This window comes from Rhea pennata, chromosome 2 (assembly GCF_028389875.1).
Source record: "Rhea pennata isolate bPtePen1 chromosome 2, bPtePen1.pri, whole genome shotgun sequence".
Classification (NCBI taxonomy): Eukaryota; Metazoa; Chordata; class Aves; order Rheiformes; family Rheidae; genus Rhea; species Rhea pennata.
In genome coordinates, this window is record NC_084664.1 from 18,843,726 (window position 1) to 18,863,879 (window position 20,154).

The window sequence follows — 20,154 nt, forward strand, 5'->3', positions numbered from 1 at the left end:
AGTGTCAAAGAGGGACACAAAAACTCAGTCCCCTTGGCTTACTGCTGCTGCCAGTCATAGTATTTAGGGAAACAAAGCAAGAGAGCAGGATCAGGCCTTTCTACAGGCTTGATGAAATTTGCCTTCTCTTGTTTTGCAGCTGGGAACATGCAATTATGAATCCTAAATGGAAACACACCAATTATCTGTGTGGTTTGTGTGAAATAAGGTTTTCTGAATTAAGAGTTGGGGGAAATTTTGAACACAGTGGCTATTACCTTTGCTTCCACTTAATTTCTAGTGGAACTAATTAAGAATGATCATTGCACTGAGGCAGCAATCGACCACAGAGCGTTTTCCCAGTCCTTGCCTGGCATCCCAGAGATGAAGGTTCCTAAAAATCTAACACAAAGGAGAACAAAGCAAACGCGATTTAGAAGTTCATCATTTAGTCACAAAGCCTGAAGCAGAAGAGAGGATGGGATATACTTCCTATACATGGACATCTCCAACATAAAGATTATACACACATTATTGACCTTTAAAACTGCCTATTAGCTTTATGGTAAAGTCAATAAAGAAATATACTGCTATAATATGCCATCCATCCAATTTATCACATATTTTTATTTTGCTTAAAGGGACACTTACCACATATAGTTTATCCCCAAATTTAGGCATTGTAAACCTGAAATGAACAGAAATTTTCCCATAGAATTCTTGTACTTTTTTTTTCCTGTGAAACACTTTTTCTAGAAATAATAACTAAGGTTTTCTGAAGGTATATATGGGAATTTGAAAGCTTAAATAGGAAACTGTAAACTGAATGATCTATTTTAATTGATTAGGACTGACAAAATGTAAAAAGGAAAGAAATATGCATTGAGGAAGATAAAGTATATTCAAGCTGCTTCATGTCTAATAATTTTAAGATGTAGTTGTGATTTTTATATTAGTCTTTTTTTTAAGTATCTGATTGGTGATTGACAGTGTCCCTTTGCAATTGTGTTGGGCTGTAAACTACAATAGTTCATATTCACATGAACACATGTTGTAAACTTGAAACATTGGAGAGTAAAAAAAAAAAAAGGAAGCACATGGTATAAAATCATAAAAAAGATTATGCTAATAAAAGCCAAATGGCAGCAGCAACCGCAGCAGCAGCAGCTAGAACTGCTGGATAAGGCGCCGGCGCTGTGAGGTCTTCCGCAGCAGTTTTCTGTAGTCATAGGGATTATCTTCGGTTTTACTCTCCTCCAGAGGGCTTTCTGCAACCCTTGACCTAGGGATTAAGCACAGAAATGCTTTAGAAATTAAAATCAAAATATTTACCTTGGCAAACACTACTAATCGACTGCTTAACCTCTACCCTCAACAAAATAAAAAAGAAAAAGAAAATCAAATGACTTTTCCGGGCCTCTCCTCCTCCTGCTGCATAAAGCAGGCACCTCAGAACAAACACATTATGCTAAGAATAGATGAACATTGAGGAACAACTTGTTCTTCTAAGAAGGGGACATAATAACAGTATTGAGAACATGGAGAGGTGCTTTGCCTGATGGTTACATGGGACCAGATTTTCCATCGGTGTAAATTTGCTTGGTTTATTTTTAACCTGCTTGTTGAGCTCAGCGTAAAGGTTCATCATATCTTATTTTTTTTCAGATGGCAAGTCACATTTTGGAAGCCAACTCTGACAGGCTGGAATGGTGACCTGACACCAGATATTCCCATGGAGTAAGATTAAAAACAAAAGCTAGCTACTTAGAGACAGTATATTACTCCAAAGTAACTACAGAATTATGTAGTGTTCTGCTCTGGAGGTATGCACCACCACCTGCCAGAAAACCAGATTTGAGGCTTAATTTCTGTAGATCCAGATGACTGTATGCATACAAAAATTTCCTATTCAAAAGACAGTGATCTGCAGAAAATGTTTATTATTTACATTTAAGAAAGAGTAAAATCTGTCCTCAGAGGTAACAGTGTAAATTCAGAGTTAACATAGATTTTTTTAATGGGGCTATTCGGGATGTAATGAGAGCTGCACGTGGTATAAAGTGAGAACTTCTCTTCCGTGAGCACAGTGGCAAAACTCTCATTCATCTGAACCAGGCCTCGTACTACTTTACAGTTTCCTAGTGAAAGATTTGAGGTAATCAACATATCTAGAAATGTAACATGTTCCAAGGAATAGAAACTGTACAGCAGCTCTCTGATATTGTTGTTATTGCTAATTCCATTCCACGGAATTCCATTCTAATTCCACAACACTTTTCTAATACTAATTTAGATGCTACCTGAAAAATGCCAAGAGGTAAAGTAAAGTAATAGGCGCAAAATGTTTTACAAACAGTTTCTCTATGATTTTGGATATGTTTTTAAAATTCAGCAATCCTTAAGCCTTTTACTTAGCTCTTTTCCAAGTTTTTCACATATATGAAGATACAAATATATAAATACATAAATATATATAAGTGTGTGTGTGTGTGTAATGCATGCCCACATGCTAGCAAGAGCCAGAATATGATTTCCTTCGCCCGGCAGAGGTCAGCCTCTATGAAGCGTATGCGGGGCAAGAGCAGGCACAGCAAGCCTTGCTTTTCGGGTGCTTTTCATGCCTGTCCACTTTGGTGGCATCAGCTGCTGGCCATCGCTACCTGCACTGCTACAGGCCAGCGGGAAAAGCGGGACATCAGGCAGCTATCTTGGCTGCAAAAAGCAGGCAGAAAGTTCAACGCCCACCCACCCTATTTAAAGCCTGAGCCAGAAATAGAAGTTTTAGATTTTTGCTTTCATTTATCTCCACTTTAGATGAGAGACTGAGAGCAGGAAGTCTGTCCCTCTCATGTGGAGCTTGGGAAGCCAAAGCCTGGCAGGCAGCCTAAGCCCCAATCGCAGCATCATTTGTCCCTGCTACATGAAGATGGCAAATTTTTAGTTATACAGTTTCCAAAACAAGTTTGCAAGATTCCATGATTAGAAAAAAGGAAAGATCTATATCTAATTTGAAAGTGCATCTTTATTTTGCATGAAAGTGTACACAAATATATATATATATATATATATATATATATATATATATACTCACACTTTTCTGAAGTAGGATATACATTTATTTTTTCCTATTGTTATTTTATATGACTTACCATTCAGTGGCTCTTAAAGTTGAAGTCCTGCGCTCAGCTGGTTGTCTCTTCTTTTTTGTGGTAGAACTGCTGTCTTTTGAGGTGGAATCAATAGATGAAATTTCTTGGTAATAGACATCTAAATCTAGAACTTTGCCCAGACTGTCAATAAACAAGTATATTAAGTTAAAAATTCCACTTTTCAACATTATATTCAACATTCAAAAATTAAGATAAACAAATAATTAATTGTGTTTGTGAGTTGAAGGTCTAAGGACAATACTATATAAACACAAGAAAGCAGTTTCTTGAATGTGACTGCTGTACAATGCAGATGCTGAGACTTTTGAAATGCTAAATACTTGCTGATCCCACCAGCAAATATTGTGCAGTAAAATCCAGTCTGATGTCTGGGTATGCAAGAATTACATTTGGTTTTGTAACATTGATGTCACTGTGCACCTATATAGGTAAATATATATATAAATCAAGGTAGTATTGGGACTTCAAGGTCAGACACTACTAGGCCACTTTCAGCAATGTCATTTTCAATGATATATTTCTGACTGTGTTAGTAATTTCATTATAAGAATTGTTCTTCAGAGGATTTACGTTTTAATGACAAAAATATGCTTTAGATTGTGATTTAGTTGTCAAGTTTTTCAGCTCATTCAGCAAATTAAAATTCAAGCATTTAGGTGTATTGGCATACTTATGACACTCCCTAGAGGACCTTAGAAACCAAATTCATCATGGAGATCGACAAGACATAAAAAGATAATAATCACCTATATATTTACCTCTTTCAGGTCTTCATAGGTAAAAGGGCAGAAAACATGCAGAACTGGATTTTTCAGACAATTTGCAAATATGATACAGAGATTTTCATCTCAATTACACTGATTTTTATATCTTAATAGTGAAATAATTAGCCTGTTAACCACCTGAGAGGTTCTGTAGCCTCCAGCATGCAAAATTAGCTGCTGGTCTCCAAATAATCAGGGCATATCATTTGAAACTTTTCTTGCAGATTCAGCGGAAGGATTAAGGACAGGACTTTGAGAGTAATCTCTCCATGCTCAAACTGAGCGTAAGATGGGGAAGAGTTTGCTCTGCTGTTCATACTGAGTCTAACATCTGCAGTTTTCTGTTTCTGAAATTGTGTGCTCATCTTCTTTAGTAGGACTAATAGAAAACTCAGTTTGAAGAAATAAAGGAATATGCTAAATACATAGAAACTGCTTACAAGAAAGTTGTGTATTCAACTCAGTTGAATTCCTGAGTTGGAATGGCCTTGTGGCAACGTGCTTTAAGTGACCCTGCTTGAGCAGGTAGGTTGTACTAGATGATCTCCAGAGGTCCCTTCTAACCTCAACCATTATGTGATTCTGTGTTCTGGAATAAGCAGGGACGTAGCATAGCTTGTGTGATGCACCACAGCTGGTATTTCAATGAAGAAGCCATACCAGAGGGCCACGAAATACGCCCATGAAATGTGCCCAGGACAGCAAAGCTTGGCAATGGACACACGCCTCAAGATGTTGCTAATTATAAGTTAACAGTAGCAAGAGAATTTACTGGGAAGCTGAGTGTACAAAAGAATGTACTACACTATACTGTTGTTCAACCAATGAACAACATTCCCCTGAATGAAGGGACAGAGTGCCTCCTCAGCAAGTTTGCTGATGACAAAAAAGTGGGAGGACTGGCTGATACACCAGAAGGCTGTGCTGCCATTCAGAGAGACTTGGACAGGCTGGAGAGGTGGGCAGACTCCTCTCCTGGGAGAGGAACCTCATGAGGTTCAACAAAGGCAAGTGCAGGGCCCTGCACTTAGGGAGGAATAATCCCATGCACCAGTACAGGCTGGGGGCTGACGTGCTGGAAAGCAGCTCTGCAGAGAAGGACCTGGCAGTTCTGGTGGACAACAAGTTAAACATGAGCCAGCAATGTGCCCTTGTGGCCAAGAAGGCCAATGGTATCCCGGAATGCATAAGGAAAAGCATTGCCAGCAGGTAGAAGGATGTAATTCTCCCCCTTTACTCACCCCTGGCGAGGCTGCATCTGGCATACTGCATTCCAGTTCTAGGCCCCTCAATACAAGGGAGACATGGAGCTACTGGAGTGAGTGCTGCAGAGGGCTACTAACATGATGAAGGGACTGCAGCATCTCTTCTGGGAGGAAAGGCTGAGGGCAGGCCCTGTTCAGCCTGGAGGACAAAAGGCTGAGGTTGGATCATATCAATGTGTATAAATAACTGAAAGGAGAGTACTGACAGGATGGGGCTAGACTCATTTCAGTGGTGCTCAGGGATAGAATGAGAGGCAACGGGCACAAACTGAAACACAGGCAGTTCCATCTGAGCACAAGCAAAAACTTCTTTAGTGTGAGGGTGACAGAGCACTGGAACAGGTTGCCCAGACAGGCTGTGAAGTCTGCTTCCCTGGAGATGTTCAAAAATCATCTGGACATAATCTTGGGCAGCGTGGTCTAGGATACCCTGCTTGAGCAGGGGCAGTTAGACTAGATGATCCTGGATGACTAGAGGTCCTTTCAAACCTCAACCGTTGTGTGATTCTGTGATTTGGTGGTACTCATGCATCCTATTTTGTCTCACAGAGCAGGATTAATTTTATCTACCTTAGATGTTCATGAGGCAGTCATATACAGCTGAACCGGTTTGTTTGGATTTGCTATTATACCCTGAGGAGAGGCGTTTTTATGATATAATTCATCTGACCTATTTTAGATATCTCCTTTAGGAGGAGATGAATCATTTTCCTAAGATGCCTATTTTTTTGTCCTCTGACTACAAGAAGAGAGTCCACAGCAACTAGTTCATATATAGATGTTAATGATGCAGATGTCTGTATTTTGTCAGATGAGAGTCATCAAATGTCACAGGTACAAAAACCAAATAATCCCAACACCCAATTTTAAAAGGCTAGGGGAAGAATAGTCTCCTAAAGTAACCTGAAAAAAACGTCCAGAATTCATCTCTCATATTGGTACAAAAAAGAAATAACTGCACTGATTTCTGCTTCTGTATTATACTAATATATATTCAGCACATGAAAGAAGATGCTGTCATGGAACTACCTGGAATGGAACTACATGGAATCTACTATCTAGATTTAAGATGAGTAAAATAAAACTGAGGCCAAATGGGATTAACCCAGAAGTTTTGCATTTTTTTCTTGCTGAATGAGAGATACCAACAGATGTGAATTTTTTTCAAGATCCAAAAGGCATCAGAAGAGTGCTGTAACCTAGAACTGACGCTTACAGGGCATATGGACATTAATGGACTTCCTTAGGCAATGATGTAATCAAGTGCAATTTTAGCTGTGGGTGAATGAAGCTACATTCTGTGTGTACATAATCTGTGTGTAGAATGTCATGTAACTTTATCTAAGATATACATTCTAGATATGAGGTCTTTTTCTCACAGCTTCAGCCAAGGTTAGTGCTAAGGGCTCATTCACGCAGTGGTCAGGCATCTTGCATTTATGAACAGACTACAGCATTACACAAGTCACAGGTGAGCAGTCAAAGGGCTTAAGTATTGAACCACAAATAAGTAAAACTACTGCTTACATGTATATCAGAAACTGCAGACTATGAATTTACCAGGTCTACAGCACATGTAAGGATCTAAGATATGAAAAGGTAGGATGCATGTACTGCTTCCTTTATTTTTACAGAGATCCATCAAAATAGGTTACACTGTGGAAAAAAAAAGGACTTCTGATTGAAATTTCAATGTCTACTTTCTTTTTTTTTCAGTTATTATTATAATACTGATTACATATTTATGATCTATTTCTAAACAGCCATATATTTTTAGGAGAAAATTTTAACATTCTTTGTATTTTTGCTAACTAAAAAGAAATGGTTGCTCATTTGCTTTGGCTGCAATTTTAAGTACCTACAATTATTTTCTGTATCAGAACTGTCTTTGAGGTGGACCTTATCTTAACTTATTATTGTGCTTGTGTTGCCATGGTAAAGGACCAGTAAAACTGAATGACTGAATTCTGTAATGCATTTTTGTTTTTCAAAATTGCATACTTTAACTTTCTACATGATGCCCTTCATGTAAATCACCAAATTACTATGCTTTTTTTTTAATGCTTTATTTTCCCAATTGAAGTATTGAGAAGAACTATTTCTACAGTACCAAAATTAAAATAGTGAGATAATGAAAAAAATTACCTGTCTTTCCTTGGTTTCCGTTTTTCATCTTGTATTGATTTCTAGGAAAATATTAAGTAATTTTAAATATGCTGAAATGCATATTTTTACAAAGGCACAATTCATCAATATGCAAGATGTGACAGTTTCTTATTTTTTTTGTTAAACAAAAGTATTCAGAACATAGTTTGCTGAACAGCAGAATAAGTGCCCTGGAAAAATCTCTTTTCCAAATCTTTGTGAATATGAATGTCACTAAGAATGTGGTTAGCATTGTTACTCCCAAATTTTTGCTGCCATATTGTGAGAAAAGTAAAATTAATTGTGATCAGAGTTGAAAAGCAGATATAAAACCTTGAAATATCTATTGTTGTTTTAATAAAGTTGAAAATACTGTCTCACTGGGGCAGATTTCTTTGATGCCATGACAATTTACTTGAATACAGGCAATGCAGCAGGAAAAGGCATAATCCTGTTCAATGCAGCATTGTCACAGGACTCAGTAGAGTCAAATGGGCAAAGCCTCCATTTAAAAAGCAGTGTACTAGGTGGCAAAAGTACCGTTAGGACACAAGGTATTCGGAGATGCAGAATAGCGTGATTCATAGGGAATGTAAATAATTTCTTATCTCTAATAGATTTCTGTCTTTACAGAGAAAAAATATTACACTGCAGCATCTAACGTATGACACTTCAGAAGTAGTATTTTTAAGTACAGAAAATCTTAATTATGTTTGTTGCAAACCAGTGAAAACTTATTAGAATTAATGAATTGTACCACTTTAAAGTCACTGTAACAAGAGAATCAGGAATCCTGATGGACTGACAATTCAATATCTAGGCAAATGCACAAGACATAATTTCAAAGTGATAGACTGATTTAAAGAAGTAAACCTCCAAATAAACTTTTAATGCCTTGTATGAACAAAGGGCTACTCTCAGGCTTCTTTTATACCTGTGTGCCACCATCTCATTTCATGTGCAAGGAGGTAAGTGAGAACAGAGAGTATCTAATTAATATCTGTAACAAGATGCTAGAGAAATACCTATTTTTTGCAGAGGGAAACCATAAGGCAAAGGAAATTTTGCAAAAAATATACTCACATTGCATGCTTTAACTTTCGGGTGATCAGCTTGATATTCAACTGAATAGCTGCAGCTCACTGTGATATTTATTAAAGCAGAAATGCCTGGGAAAGCTGACCAGCCCTGGCTATCTCAGCTCATAGCTCAGCGGCTTGCCTGAGGCAAGAATTTAAGATCTGGGAGGGCCCCTTTCCCTATTTAAGGTTCAGGTTGAGGTTATTACAAGTTTTTGCTGAACCTTCCCCTTACTAGTGAATTTAGTGTTAGGAAGACAGACTTCTCTTTTTTAACCCTTCTGTAAAATACAACTAACAGAAGTGATGTTGATGAATATCTTGAAAAACAACTGGTAAAAATTTGTTCAAAAATTCCCCAATATTACTGCAGTATTTCTTTGCACTGATGTGATGGCTGCTTTCTGATAAGGAGTTGGCCACATAGCAAATTTGCTTTCATAAAATATTATGTTTGTGACTGTAAAATCTCTGCTTTATAAATACTAATTTACTTTAGAGTTACTTCTCAGAAATTTGCTAGTGCAGAATTTAATGTCATGCCTTTCATTGCAGCCCTTAGTCTCACCACTCGTTTTCCCAAAACAAAGCTTATCCTTACACTCCAATTTCTTTTTAAGAATATACTTTCTTTTTCAGAATATCACTGTTCCAAAGCTGTGTTATTTCAAAGCCATGATAAGAAAATACAGCCGTGTTAGTATTTTCTGGTATGCCCAACACAACTCTCCCTAAAGGCCCTGGTGACACCTTCTGTTGAAAGGCGAAGCAATTGCTACGGTTAGTTTATTAGCTGGGCTCTTGCCGGCTGTTAAAATAGGTTACGAAGATACATGCACCTCGAGCAAATTAGTTTAATTGCCTTTTTTTTTTTTTTTTTTTTTTTTTCTGGAATCACCTTCTGATCTTCTTTTACATTGTCTCTCTTTCTGCTTACTTTCTTGCCTTTTTCTATATTTAAGACCACTGAAGTCAAGAGTGGAAAGCAGACCTTGGCATCTGAACTTGGACTAAGGACTATATATAGAGATACTCAAATCCATTAGTCTCCTGAGCTGTTTGTATTTGCCAATTCCCTCATAATCACAATCTGACACATTTGGTAAAGGAAGTTACAGTTTGCATACTAATATAGCCTATTTTAAAATTTGCTCTCTCTGCAAGATCAAGTACTAATTTAGACATTCAAAATAGCTCTCTGAACAAACCTGTTTTTCTCCAATGACTTTACAAAGAATCTAGGGAGACCGAGCACTTAATTTAGGAGTTGAAAGTGTGAATGCTGCTTATGCATATACAATAGTATATATGTTATGTTACAGAGGTAAAAATTGGCCTGACCTGGAGCCCCAATCAAGGTAACTTTGAATCTTAGTTGTTTGAAATGTAGTTTTGAACTCGAATTTTGTGGCCAGCCTCCTATCAGTAGGGCCCAGCTTTTATGCTGTGTTAGAAAGGAATACAGGAAATCAGGCAATTAGAAAGAGAGTTTAGGTAGGAATTATCTAACAGTTTTAACCCACAAAAGCTTGCCAAACTTACATGTATTAAAGTGTAGTAGCTTGAATCTTCTGGATTATTTAATGTCTTGGGCTTGCGCGGCCTCCTCGGGGGTCTCTGCTTTGGGCGAGAGTCCTCTGCTTTGAATGCAACTGTAAAAACGCAGACAATAGCAATGCTTATTTCTTCACAAAATAGGAGGCTTTAACAAAAACAAACAGGAGAGAACTTCACCACAGAGAACAAAAAATCTATTTAGTCGCTTTTACTACTTATAGATAATTCAAGAAAGCAACTGCTTTGGACACTCCCATGACCAGACTAGAAAGGAGAATGAGTTTATTCTTTTGAGCTCTGGCCACCCCATGGATGCACATCACGTAATGTCACACTGGAAGAGCCCAGCAGTCTCCTTGGCCCAGGCTTCTCCTCCTGAGAACAGCTAATGCTGGGCATTCAGAGAAGTGCTCTGAAGGGTAACGGCTATTGGAAGGCTACATTGTCATAACACTGAGCTGGAGGGGAGGATGTTATTTTTTCAGAGTCTCAAGTCAACCATTAACATGCTAAATGTGGGAACTAGCACTTTGTTCTCGTTCCTCCCTGATTGGGAGCTTGAGCCACTACATCATCATGGGTCAGATTTTCTCCAAGGTTTCCTGCTAAGGTTGTTCTGCTTCAAGCAAAATTATGTACCATTGGGCAAGACAGCGTGACAATGTCCACAGGCTACAGAGCAACCTGCTCTAGAGCTTTCAGCTGCCAGTCTCTACTGCTATGAAAACCTTCTCCAAAAGCATAAAAATGAATAAACTAAGTGCAACCACAAAATTAGTCCTGAGATTAGGATGCAGGCACAGAAGGACCCTTTGTGAATCATCGCATTTTCACATGGGAAGGCCAAACATCCATATACCTCATTCTTTGAGAGCACGGAAAGGTCTCTAGGAGGCCTGAGGGACCACAAAGGTACAGAGTAGTGAGCACAGTCTCGTGACATTCAGCTTCAGCTATGGGAGAAGTTAACAGGGGGCTGTGGCAATTCCTTCGTGATAAAGGAAGAGGGAGTTGTAGGGCAACAGAACACCTCTGATAGAGATGTGTCACAAGGGACATGAACAGGGTGAAGAAGGAAATCACAGCACAAGGTCTAGGCATAGTGAAGCTGTGCGACATGATACATTTTCATAGTCCAGTGAGGTTTTAGATTGTCTTTATCATATCACAGAAGTATTTAGATGAGATTCCATGAGAGAAGCCATTTCCTTACTCAAAAATGAATATAGTATGCAAGTGGAATAAAGATCTAGCCCTCAACGAATTAGAGAAGTGTGTTTTGACGATCTACTTCTTCACAAGAAACAACTCTGTCTTCATAACCCAGAGGTGCTAACTACATGTGACTGTGTCTCAGAGGGAAAACTGTATTTTGTTCTATAACGGTCACCAGAAACTCTTTTACACTCTCCTATGTACATCAGACATCTTTTTAATTAAGGAGGTAGCACAATCATTACAATGAGAAATGATCAGTAATACATCAGTGTTAACTCTTGCAAAATTAGCTGTGTAAGTTTTTTGTTATGTGTGATAAATAAAGGCTTGTAAAGGTCATGGATATACAGAGGTGCCAGAATGAATAATGTTAATTTAAACTGTAGTTGGATAATTATTATTGTTTCAGTTTCTTATCTCAAATGCAGACTGTTTCTCATGTAATGAATAAACAAATATCTTTTAACATTTTGCACTTAAGAGAACAATAGTTTTTTTTGTTGTTTTGTTTTTTGTTTTTAAACCAGGGTACAGATAGTTCACGTTAAACAATGAATTTAGATGCAATAAATTCATTTCATCAACCTGTATTAAATATAAATTACATTCTTTCTTTTGAATAGGCATATCATGCCTGACTGTGCTCTTATGTGGGCTGTTGTTACCCTGATGCATTTCAAATGGGCCACCTGGAGTTATCTGGGTTTCCATTTGTGACAGAGGAGAGGCAAACCTTTCCTATGTTATTTTTGAACACAACAGGAGCCTAAATTGGAAACAACAGCTTAAAATGGTATCAATTCAGTGATTCAGTGTAATTAAATAGATACACTAACCCTTTGCCTGTAGGATATTTTCAAAAATTGTGTCAAAGATCGTAACAACTGCATGAAAATCTGGAAAAAGAAAATGGAAAAAATTTGAGGGCACTAAGAAATGCCTAAGGAAAAAGCTCTCATAATACCTACAGACTTTTTATTGTCCCCTATGAATTCATCATGATGTATGCTGTTAGGTTATTTAATTCATCACTGTCAAGCACATAAAGCATTCTCATATTCTAGATTTCAGTTTTCCCCACTGAAATTAGCCATATACTTCTTGTATATGTGCTCTGCCACATGACTCCTCTTACATTCAAAAAAAAAATCATTTTGACAATGACAAGGGTTTCAGAAAAAAAAATGCTTTTTAACTGGCCTCATGCCTTTTACGTATGTATGAGCTATGCAGAAGAGCTGAGGGGACTGAAATACAGCCATTCTTCTAAGCCTGGATCTGCTATTTCTTTCTAAATTAGCACAAAGGGCCAAAAATGAAATTCCCAATTTCTTCTTCAAATTACAAAGTATGTAATTAGCAGTTTTACATCCTGATGGATTTAGCTTTATTTCACTAGAAAGTGAGCTTGTGATTTCCTTCTGCTCTTGAATTTGCCTGTTCATTGTTACTGAAATACAACTGATGTGGTAGGTATTTGTAGTATTGGGTATCTCATGTACAAAAAAGATCTGCTTCTTGATTAGTTGCAGATACTTCCAGAAATCATTTATTTAGTAGGTTTAGAGGTGGAAAGCAAATTTGATACTTGTGCCTGATAAATGGTGAGTTTGATATGCTTGTTTTCCAGATGGCCCATACATTTCTGCAGTAGGCAATGAAGCAGAAAGCAGGAGCAAAATCATTCACCTATTAATAGGCCAATTATGCTGCTTCTACAGCCCATTACAAATAAGTTTCCTTTTGAAGCCCAGTCTCTCCATAGTAAGTTATCTTATAGCCTATTTTTGCCTAAAGCTTTGAGTATCTATAAAAGATGATGCTTTATATTTAAAAGGAAAAGTGATTTTTTAAATCTAACAATTAAATATATATGTTAAAATAACAATAAAAAAAACTCCAAACCAGTCACTGCAGAAGCTGTCAAAGCACTTCTGAAGTGTCAGGCTATTACTATTATCTGGATCCTAGCAGAGGTAAATGAGATCCACAAAGCAAGACACAGAGGCTTGCTTAAGGTAATGCCACAGTTAGTCATTAACATAGCCAAGGAGCTGGACCACAGCATTGCACTAAGCCTCCCAGCTCCATCAGCCCACGCTTTGGTTATATCTAGCTGAACAGGTGACAGTGGGCCTGTATGCATCTGCCTAAGAAGCAAAGCATAGAAGATAAGGAGAAATTAGAAAACATAAGATTTGATACTATTCAGACACTCCTTTCTTTCTTTCTTTCTTTCTTTCTTTCTTTTTCTTTCTTTTTTTTTTTTTTTTTTTTTAAAAAAAGGTTTTATTAATTGCAAGAGGGGCTGACCAAATTGAAAGGGAGAAAGATTTTGCTCAAACTGCAAGTGCACACTGTCAATACAAAGAGGCAAGAGGCTTTGCTCTAGTGACCTAGATGCTTTTCTTTTGAGCCTTATTAATAGTTTTTATCAACCATGCTGCAATTCACGCCCAGGAAGTTAAACCTCTCTGCTGATGCATCCTGTCAAAACTTATGTTTGAGCAAGTAATGATGGACAGTTTAATATAAGTGAGCTCATCTGCTAAGAGTATGAACTAATTATAGGGTCAGCTAAAGTATATGAACAGTGTGGCTGCCAGGTGACATCAAGCAAGGTGTAACATGTCTAAGGAAAATGGCATCACATAACAAAAATCAAAGTAGGGTCTATCCAAATCTTAGGTCTCAGCTAGCTTTGAGCTAGTATTGCCACTGCAGCTTGCTATTCAGTGTAGCCTTCCCAGCTAAGAACATAGCGCGTTAAGTACACTCTGTAGCCTGACTTAACTCTCTTGCTGCTATGGCTGCTTTGCTAGGGAAAAGTAAACGAATTACTCCCTCTTCCCCTGCTGGGACTACCACATGGAGGCCACACTTTTCAACACCACACAGTGCCATTCGGGGCTGCACAGTCCCTCCTTTCAGGCTAGGGCTACCCACTCTCATTGTATCCCATCAGCATCTTGCCAAGTTAACCACCTGAAACATTCCTACCTAAGTTGCACGCACATTTGGACTGTACAGGGTTTAATTACAAGTTATTACTACTTTCTTATTCAGTCCTCACTGAAAACTCCAAACACATTAAAACAATGAAAAGGAATGAAAAACAAATGAGAAAATGGAAAATGAACTTTAGAACTGGCTCATTTACAGTTAATGTATGTACGTGCTGAAACTCAAAAGAAACTGCGGAGAGCTCATGCTCATTTTTTGGAAAAAGGAGGAGCAAGGAATGCTTGAATAAAGATGAGTCAGTATCAACAGCCCTTTCTGTCAAACTGTGTCTGCACGTTCTGACACATGGTGATAAACTGGGAAGATGACAATCCAGAGCAATCAACATTCATGGATACTACTGTAAGTTAATCTACGACTTACAGAAGATTTTATACTGAAGTCTAGACAAAGAGTGTGGTGATGAAAGGTCTGTACTTATTAGGCCACCTGGAGAAACAGATAAACCCAGCTTCAGGTCACTTAAATGAAACGTTACTTGTTTGATTCAGCAACGTTCCACATGTTCTGGGGACAGGAAGTATAAGGCCAGTCTCAGAATAAAGCAGTAAGAAAAATAACAGGGAGACCAGTTATTGTATGAGATTTGTAGGGGGAGCTTGAAAGTGATCAGAAAAATGAAATATGATAACTGGAATTCCATGACTTGATAATGAGGAGTTAACAGCTACTCTTACTTACAAAATATATATGCACACCTTTTAACTACGCTAATTGCACAGTATGAGGAGGTAATTAGTTAAGTACTGGATGATTACCAAAGTGGGATTTGGAAATTACTGTTGATAGGTGCAAAGATTTAGCAATCTGAAAAGATCAGAGGGATTATTCTGTACAGATGTAGAACTTAGAACTGTGGGATGGAGAATTCTTCAGTTGCATCCAGGAGGACCTGACAATGTGCAATTTCTAATGCTCAGATATTGCCAGCTCCACTGAGCGAAGCCCAGAGCAATTTCGTCTCTGGCTGACATTAATACTCTCAGTCTGAGAGCCTAGTGACCTCGGATGACTGCTATTTAGGAGAGGATGTTTAAGGAAAGCAGCTGTACTCACTTCCTTGACATCCCAACTGTTATGGTCTGCCATGGATCTAACCAGTTCCCAAGACAGACTTCCTAAATGCTGGCTGCCATGGTGCTCAAAGTGCCACCTCCATAGCTGAGAAGGACCAGGCAACAGAAGCAACTTGACTACACTGCTTTCCTCCAGTCCTGCTCCTCAACGCTCTCTGGCTGGCAATTCATGCACAAAGAGGAGAGACTGGCAAATGCTGCTCTGCTCACACAGTGCTACACGGAGCTCCTCTTTCCTTATAAAGGCAGCCCAAGAAACCTGAGCAAACAGTGCTATGGCAGCCTACAGTGGGAGGAACCTGGGATGCCAACACTGCCCATCTCATGGCTTCGTGCATCTGATGAGGTTCTGCCGCGCTGGAGTTCACCACACTGTGTGAATTAATTTCTAAATATAGCAGATTCTTTCCCAGAGATTTTGTACCTGAACTGTCATTCAGTACTTACACGATGGGCACCATTATTCATCTGGAAAAAACAAATTGCTTTCATAAGAATCAGATTCTCCACCCTTCAGATTTCGACCTCAAAACCTAGACAGTGGCCGTTTGTGCATTATTTCTAATATTACAGTAACTCAAGCCTCACTAGCAGTCCAAAGATGCAGTCCCAGAAAGCATTATGTTTAGCTAGATGTATTTAGAAGGAAATACAGCCTATTTAGTAATTTACACTTGTCAACAAACCACAGGGAATATTGTTTATTCCAGAAACATTGTGCAGCTTGCTTCATGCATTTTTAAAAATGCAACAAAATTCCCTTGCAAACAACTTGAAAACCTCATGGATTTATAATTCATTTAGGCTTTTAATTTGTATATTCTTTAAACCACAAGTTTTGCCTTTTTATTAAAACGAACATTTTTTAAAGATCTGAATATTTGTCATCGGATGCCACCAAGCTGCCCCATAGTCCCTTCTCTTTTGAGGGCAGCAATAAAATAAAATAGTTTCAGAGGAGCTGCTAAGCTCCTAAAAGGGACAACAGCCCACAGAAGAAGGCAAACAAGCATTCCTATCTGTCAAACTGCTTTAAAATGCATTCATATGTTACAGCTGGAAGATGACATATAAAATTACCAAAACTGAGGAAAATGTGTAAATAAATTTAAACCACAGAGTAACCAGGTACAGGTAAATAGATAGAGATAAACACAATGCGACCTAAAAAACACCTAAAGCTCAACAATCATCGCCTTCATGAGGGCAGGATGGCAAAGGCAGCCCTAGAGGAAAACCTGCAGTAAAAGCATATGCTTTCATGAATGTGTGCATATGTAACTTGTATTGTAACGCAAACTGGAGGAAAGAAGACAGGAAGGCTCTTCTCTGCTCAAATAAATAGTATAGCACTCACCATGCCTACCTGGTTCACTTTACCATGATAGCCTATAGTACACAATCTTAATTTTTTCTTTTATGTAGTTAACTGTTATCTTACTAGATTGCATCCAGAAGGAAAATAAGAAATCCAGAATTTTGATACCTGATGAAGTTTTGTAGACAGTACAAGCTAAATGAACGCAGATATATTTTTACTTACATATTCTGTACCTTTATCTAGATAATGCTTGTGATAATAAACATCTGCTTAAGTTACGACAATGGAGCTTTGTGATTAAGTTCTGTAATGCTTAGGCTCCAGCTCGCTCAACAGCAACCTTGGGCATTACTACAATATCTTCTCTTACTGCAATATTCTGTTCAGTGATCATAGCTGCAAAGGAAATTGTTTTGCTGTTGTGTGAATTATGTTTGAACGTTGAAAAAGTATTCACATTCTACACCAGGAAAGGTCCTTCAACGGACTGGCTAGCACTTATAAATACAGCTGTGGGATGTGAGAAATCAAGGCTCAGGTCACTGCTGCTGTCTCTCCATATTCAAGACAAGTGGCTGAGCTGGCCATCCACTGGCAAACTCGGTCTGGGTTGCAGCAAGTGAAACTTCCCATTATGGCCAGGAAGGGTAACAGAACCGAATAATGTCTGACTAGAGCCCAGTGGGCCTTCCTTCTCACTTTTAAAAGTTCAATGCCTGGCAAAAAAAAAAAAAAAAAAAAAAAAAAAAAAAAAAAAAAAAAACCAAAACTTCATTACATTTATCATGATGAGTCCCACAGGTTTTTTGAGGTACTTGAGTGAGCAGAGCACTGGCAGGTACAGCAAACAGAAACTAGAGCTGCCCAACTCAGACCAGCTGTGCAAAAGGGGCTAGGAACTGGACGTGGTCCAAATGACATCAAGTGAAAGTTGACTACAAAAAGGATTGGGAATAACAATTCTAATAAAAACTGGAGAAGGAGGGGTTTTTGAGTAGTTTTACTTATTGGAGCAGAGGATTAAGTAAGTTGGGTAGCAGTAAATAGGCTAGAAAGACTAGTTTGCTCTGAGATAGATAGGGCCAACAGATTTAATGCTTTAAAATTTCAGGTTGCTTTGTTTTAATGGCACAACTATTTGTAGTCAGTTCAGCTATAACTTCCTGGTCAAACAGCACCCACTCTTCTATTTTAAATGCCTTCACCTTTGAAAACAGCTAATCTTCCCAAACACTGTACTCGCCTTGTCTCTATGCCAACTTGCAGCAATTTAATAAAAATCAAAGCATGGGTCCATCACGTTTATTTTATGTTTAAAAATATGAGCATTCAGGGCTCTTATAACACATTCAGGAAACATCACAAAAATTAAAGTTATTATAATTACTATTACTGGCATTTTTTTGCAAAGGGTAGTTAATTGTATTACAGTTAAAATAAAAAGCACTCCCTTTGTATACCTGTAAACTAAAAAGGGTGTTTTTTTTGTGATTTGCCAGAATTTTCAAACAGATCATACCTGGTGCATAAAAGAGCTAAGTGCTATCCTGTCAATATACAAACATTTGTCTGGAAAGAACATAGAGAAAGTAAATCCTCCTTTTGTTAAGATCACACAACATTAGTTCGTAAAAATTGTATTTCTCTCTATTCATCAAAATGAGGATGAAGTCCTGGCCTCCATGCAACTCAACAACTGTTTTACTGTTTTCTTAAAAAGCATTTTGACTTGGTTCAAAGAAATGTGTGACATTCTTCATGCCTATGTTCAAAATGATGCAATGCAGAACTTTCACACATCTTACCATTGGAAAAATGCTGCATTATGACACCATTGAGGTGTAAAGTAGTGAGACATTTTCAAAGATAAAGGGAAGTTAAGTGGCTGACTGGCAACCACTTTAGGTAGGCTTGCACGGACAGATGGCAAGTTCTGGAATCCTTTTTCCTCCTGTAGAGCTACTTAAATTTGCGGTAGTGTAAAGAGTAGATGTTGTTCCATTTTGTACATAATACAAACATATACAAATGAACCAGGCAAAAATGTATTAGTAAGTAATGAAAACTTCAACTGTTAAAATAAAAATTTTTGTATTTCCTTTCCCTCCGTGCTGCCTTTCAGAGAGACCTGGACAGGCTGGAGAGCTGGGCAGAGAGGAACCTCATGAGGTTCAACAAGGGCAAGTGCAGAGTCCTGCACCTAGGGAAAGATAGCACTAGGCACCAGTACAAGCTGGGGGCTGACCTTCTGGAGAGCAGCTCTGCAGAGAAGGACCTGGGAGTGCTGGTGGATGACAGGTTGACCATGAGCCAGCAATATGCCCTTGTGGTCAAGAAAGTCAATGGTATCCTGGGGTGCATTGTGAAGAGCGTTGCCAGCAGGTCAAGGGAAGTGATCCCGCCCCTCTACTCAGCCTTGGTGAGGCCACATCTGGAGTACTGCAACCAGTTCTGGGCTCCCCAGTACGAGAGAGACATGGAGCTACTGGAGAGAGTCCAGAATAGGTCTACAAGGATGATCAGAGTGTTGGAGCACCTGCCCTATGAGGAACGGTTGTGAGAGCTGGGCCTCTTCAGCCTGGGGAAGAGAAGACTGAGGGGGGATCTTATCAATGTCTAGAAGTACCTGAAGGGAGAGTGACAAGGGGATGGGGCTAACCTCTTTTCAGTTGTCCCATGTGACAGAACAAGAGGCAATGGGCAGAAACTGAACCACAGGAAGTTCCGCCTGAATGTGAGGGGGAATTTTTTCACTGTGAGAGTGACGGAGCACTGGCACAGGTTGCCCAGAGAGGTTGTGGAGTCTCCTTCTCCAGAGATATTCGAAGCTCACCTGGATGCAATGCTGTCTAACATGCTCTAGGTGACCCTGCTTGAGCAGTGGGACTGGACTAGATGATCTCCAGAGGTCCCTTCCAACCCTACCAATTCTGCGATTCTATGATTCTATCAACCTTTCTTACCTAGCTTCTGTAACATAATGTATAAGAACCAAGAGTTATTTTCCAAATAATGCATTTTTAATTCCTCAATTTTATCTCATCAAAAGTAAGCAAGATTTAATACAGAAATCAGTACAAACCTGTTAATAACAAACACAAATATTTCTATGTCTAGAATGAAACATGGAACAATATTTTTCCATTTCACATTTGTTTTCTCTTGTAGAGTTTGGTTTTGGAAATGAGTTAAACTACTCAGATTATCAAAGACCAACCAGTTTTACACTTAGAGGTTTAGATTTTGCTACGATAAAGCTCTCATTGTAGTAGCCTGGCCACTTGAAAAGACTGTAAAGTGGGGATGGAGTGCTTTTGAACCTCTTCTATGTAGCCATGAGAAAAAAAAGAAGTTTTAGGACACATGACAACCAAATCCACAATGTTACAATTTTAAAAAAGTGCAATTACTTTTGGGCAGTGAGGAACAGTTCTGATCTAATTAGAGCTATGCAGAAGTGAGCAGAGTTGCCTTCCTCCATACCTGTGGCCTGCTATATAGGCTGAGAAAGTCCTCTGTTACGTCTGTTCTAACCGAAAAGGCTTGAGCAGCTTGG

The 20,154-nt window shown here is 38.6% G+C and overlaps 1 protein-coding gene across 1 annotated transcript in view; it reads right to left on the reverse strand.

Annotated features, from left to right (window-relative positions):
* Positions 1 to 1,146: 1,146 nt before the first annotated feature.
* MYO3A (myosin IIIA) overlaps positions 1,147 to 20,154 on the reverse strand; it is a 116,470-nt gene continuing 97,462 nt past the window's right edge. Inside the window, exons 33-36 of the mRNA XM_062567690.1 lie at positions 9,945 to 10,054; positions 7,324 to 7,364; positions 3,129 to 3,269; positions 1,147 to 1,261 (exon numbers count right to left, since the gene is read on the reverse strand). Of these exons, the coding sequence (XP_062423674.1) occupies positions 1,147 to 1,261; positions 3,129 to 3,269; positions 7,324 to 7,364; positions 9,945 to 10,054 (407 nt within the window). The remainder of the gene's footprint in view (positions 1,262 to 3,128; positions 3,270 to 7,323; positions 7,365 to 9,944; positions 10,055 to 20,154) is intronic.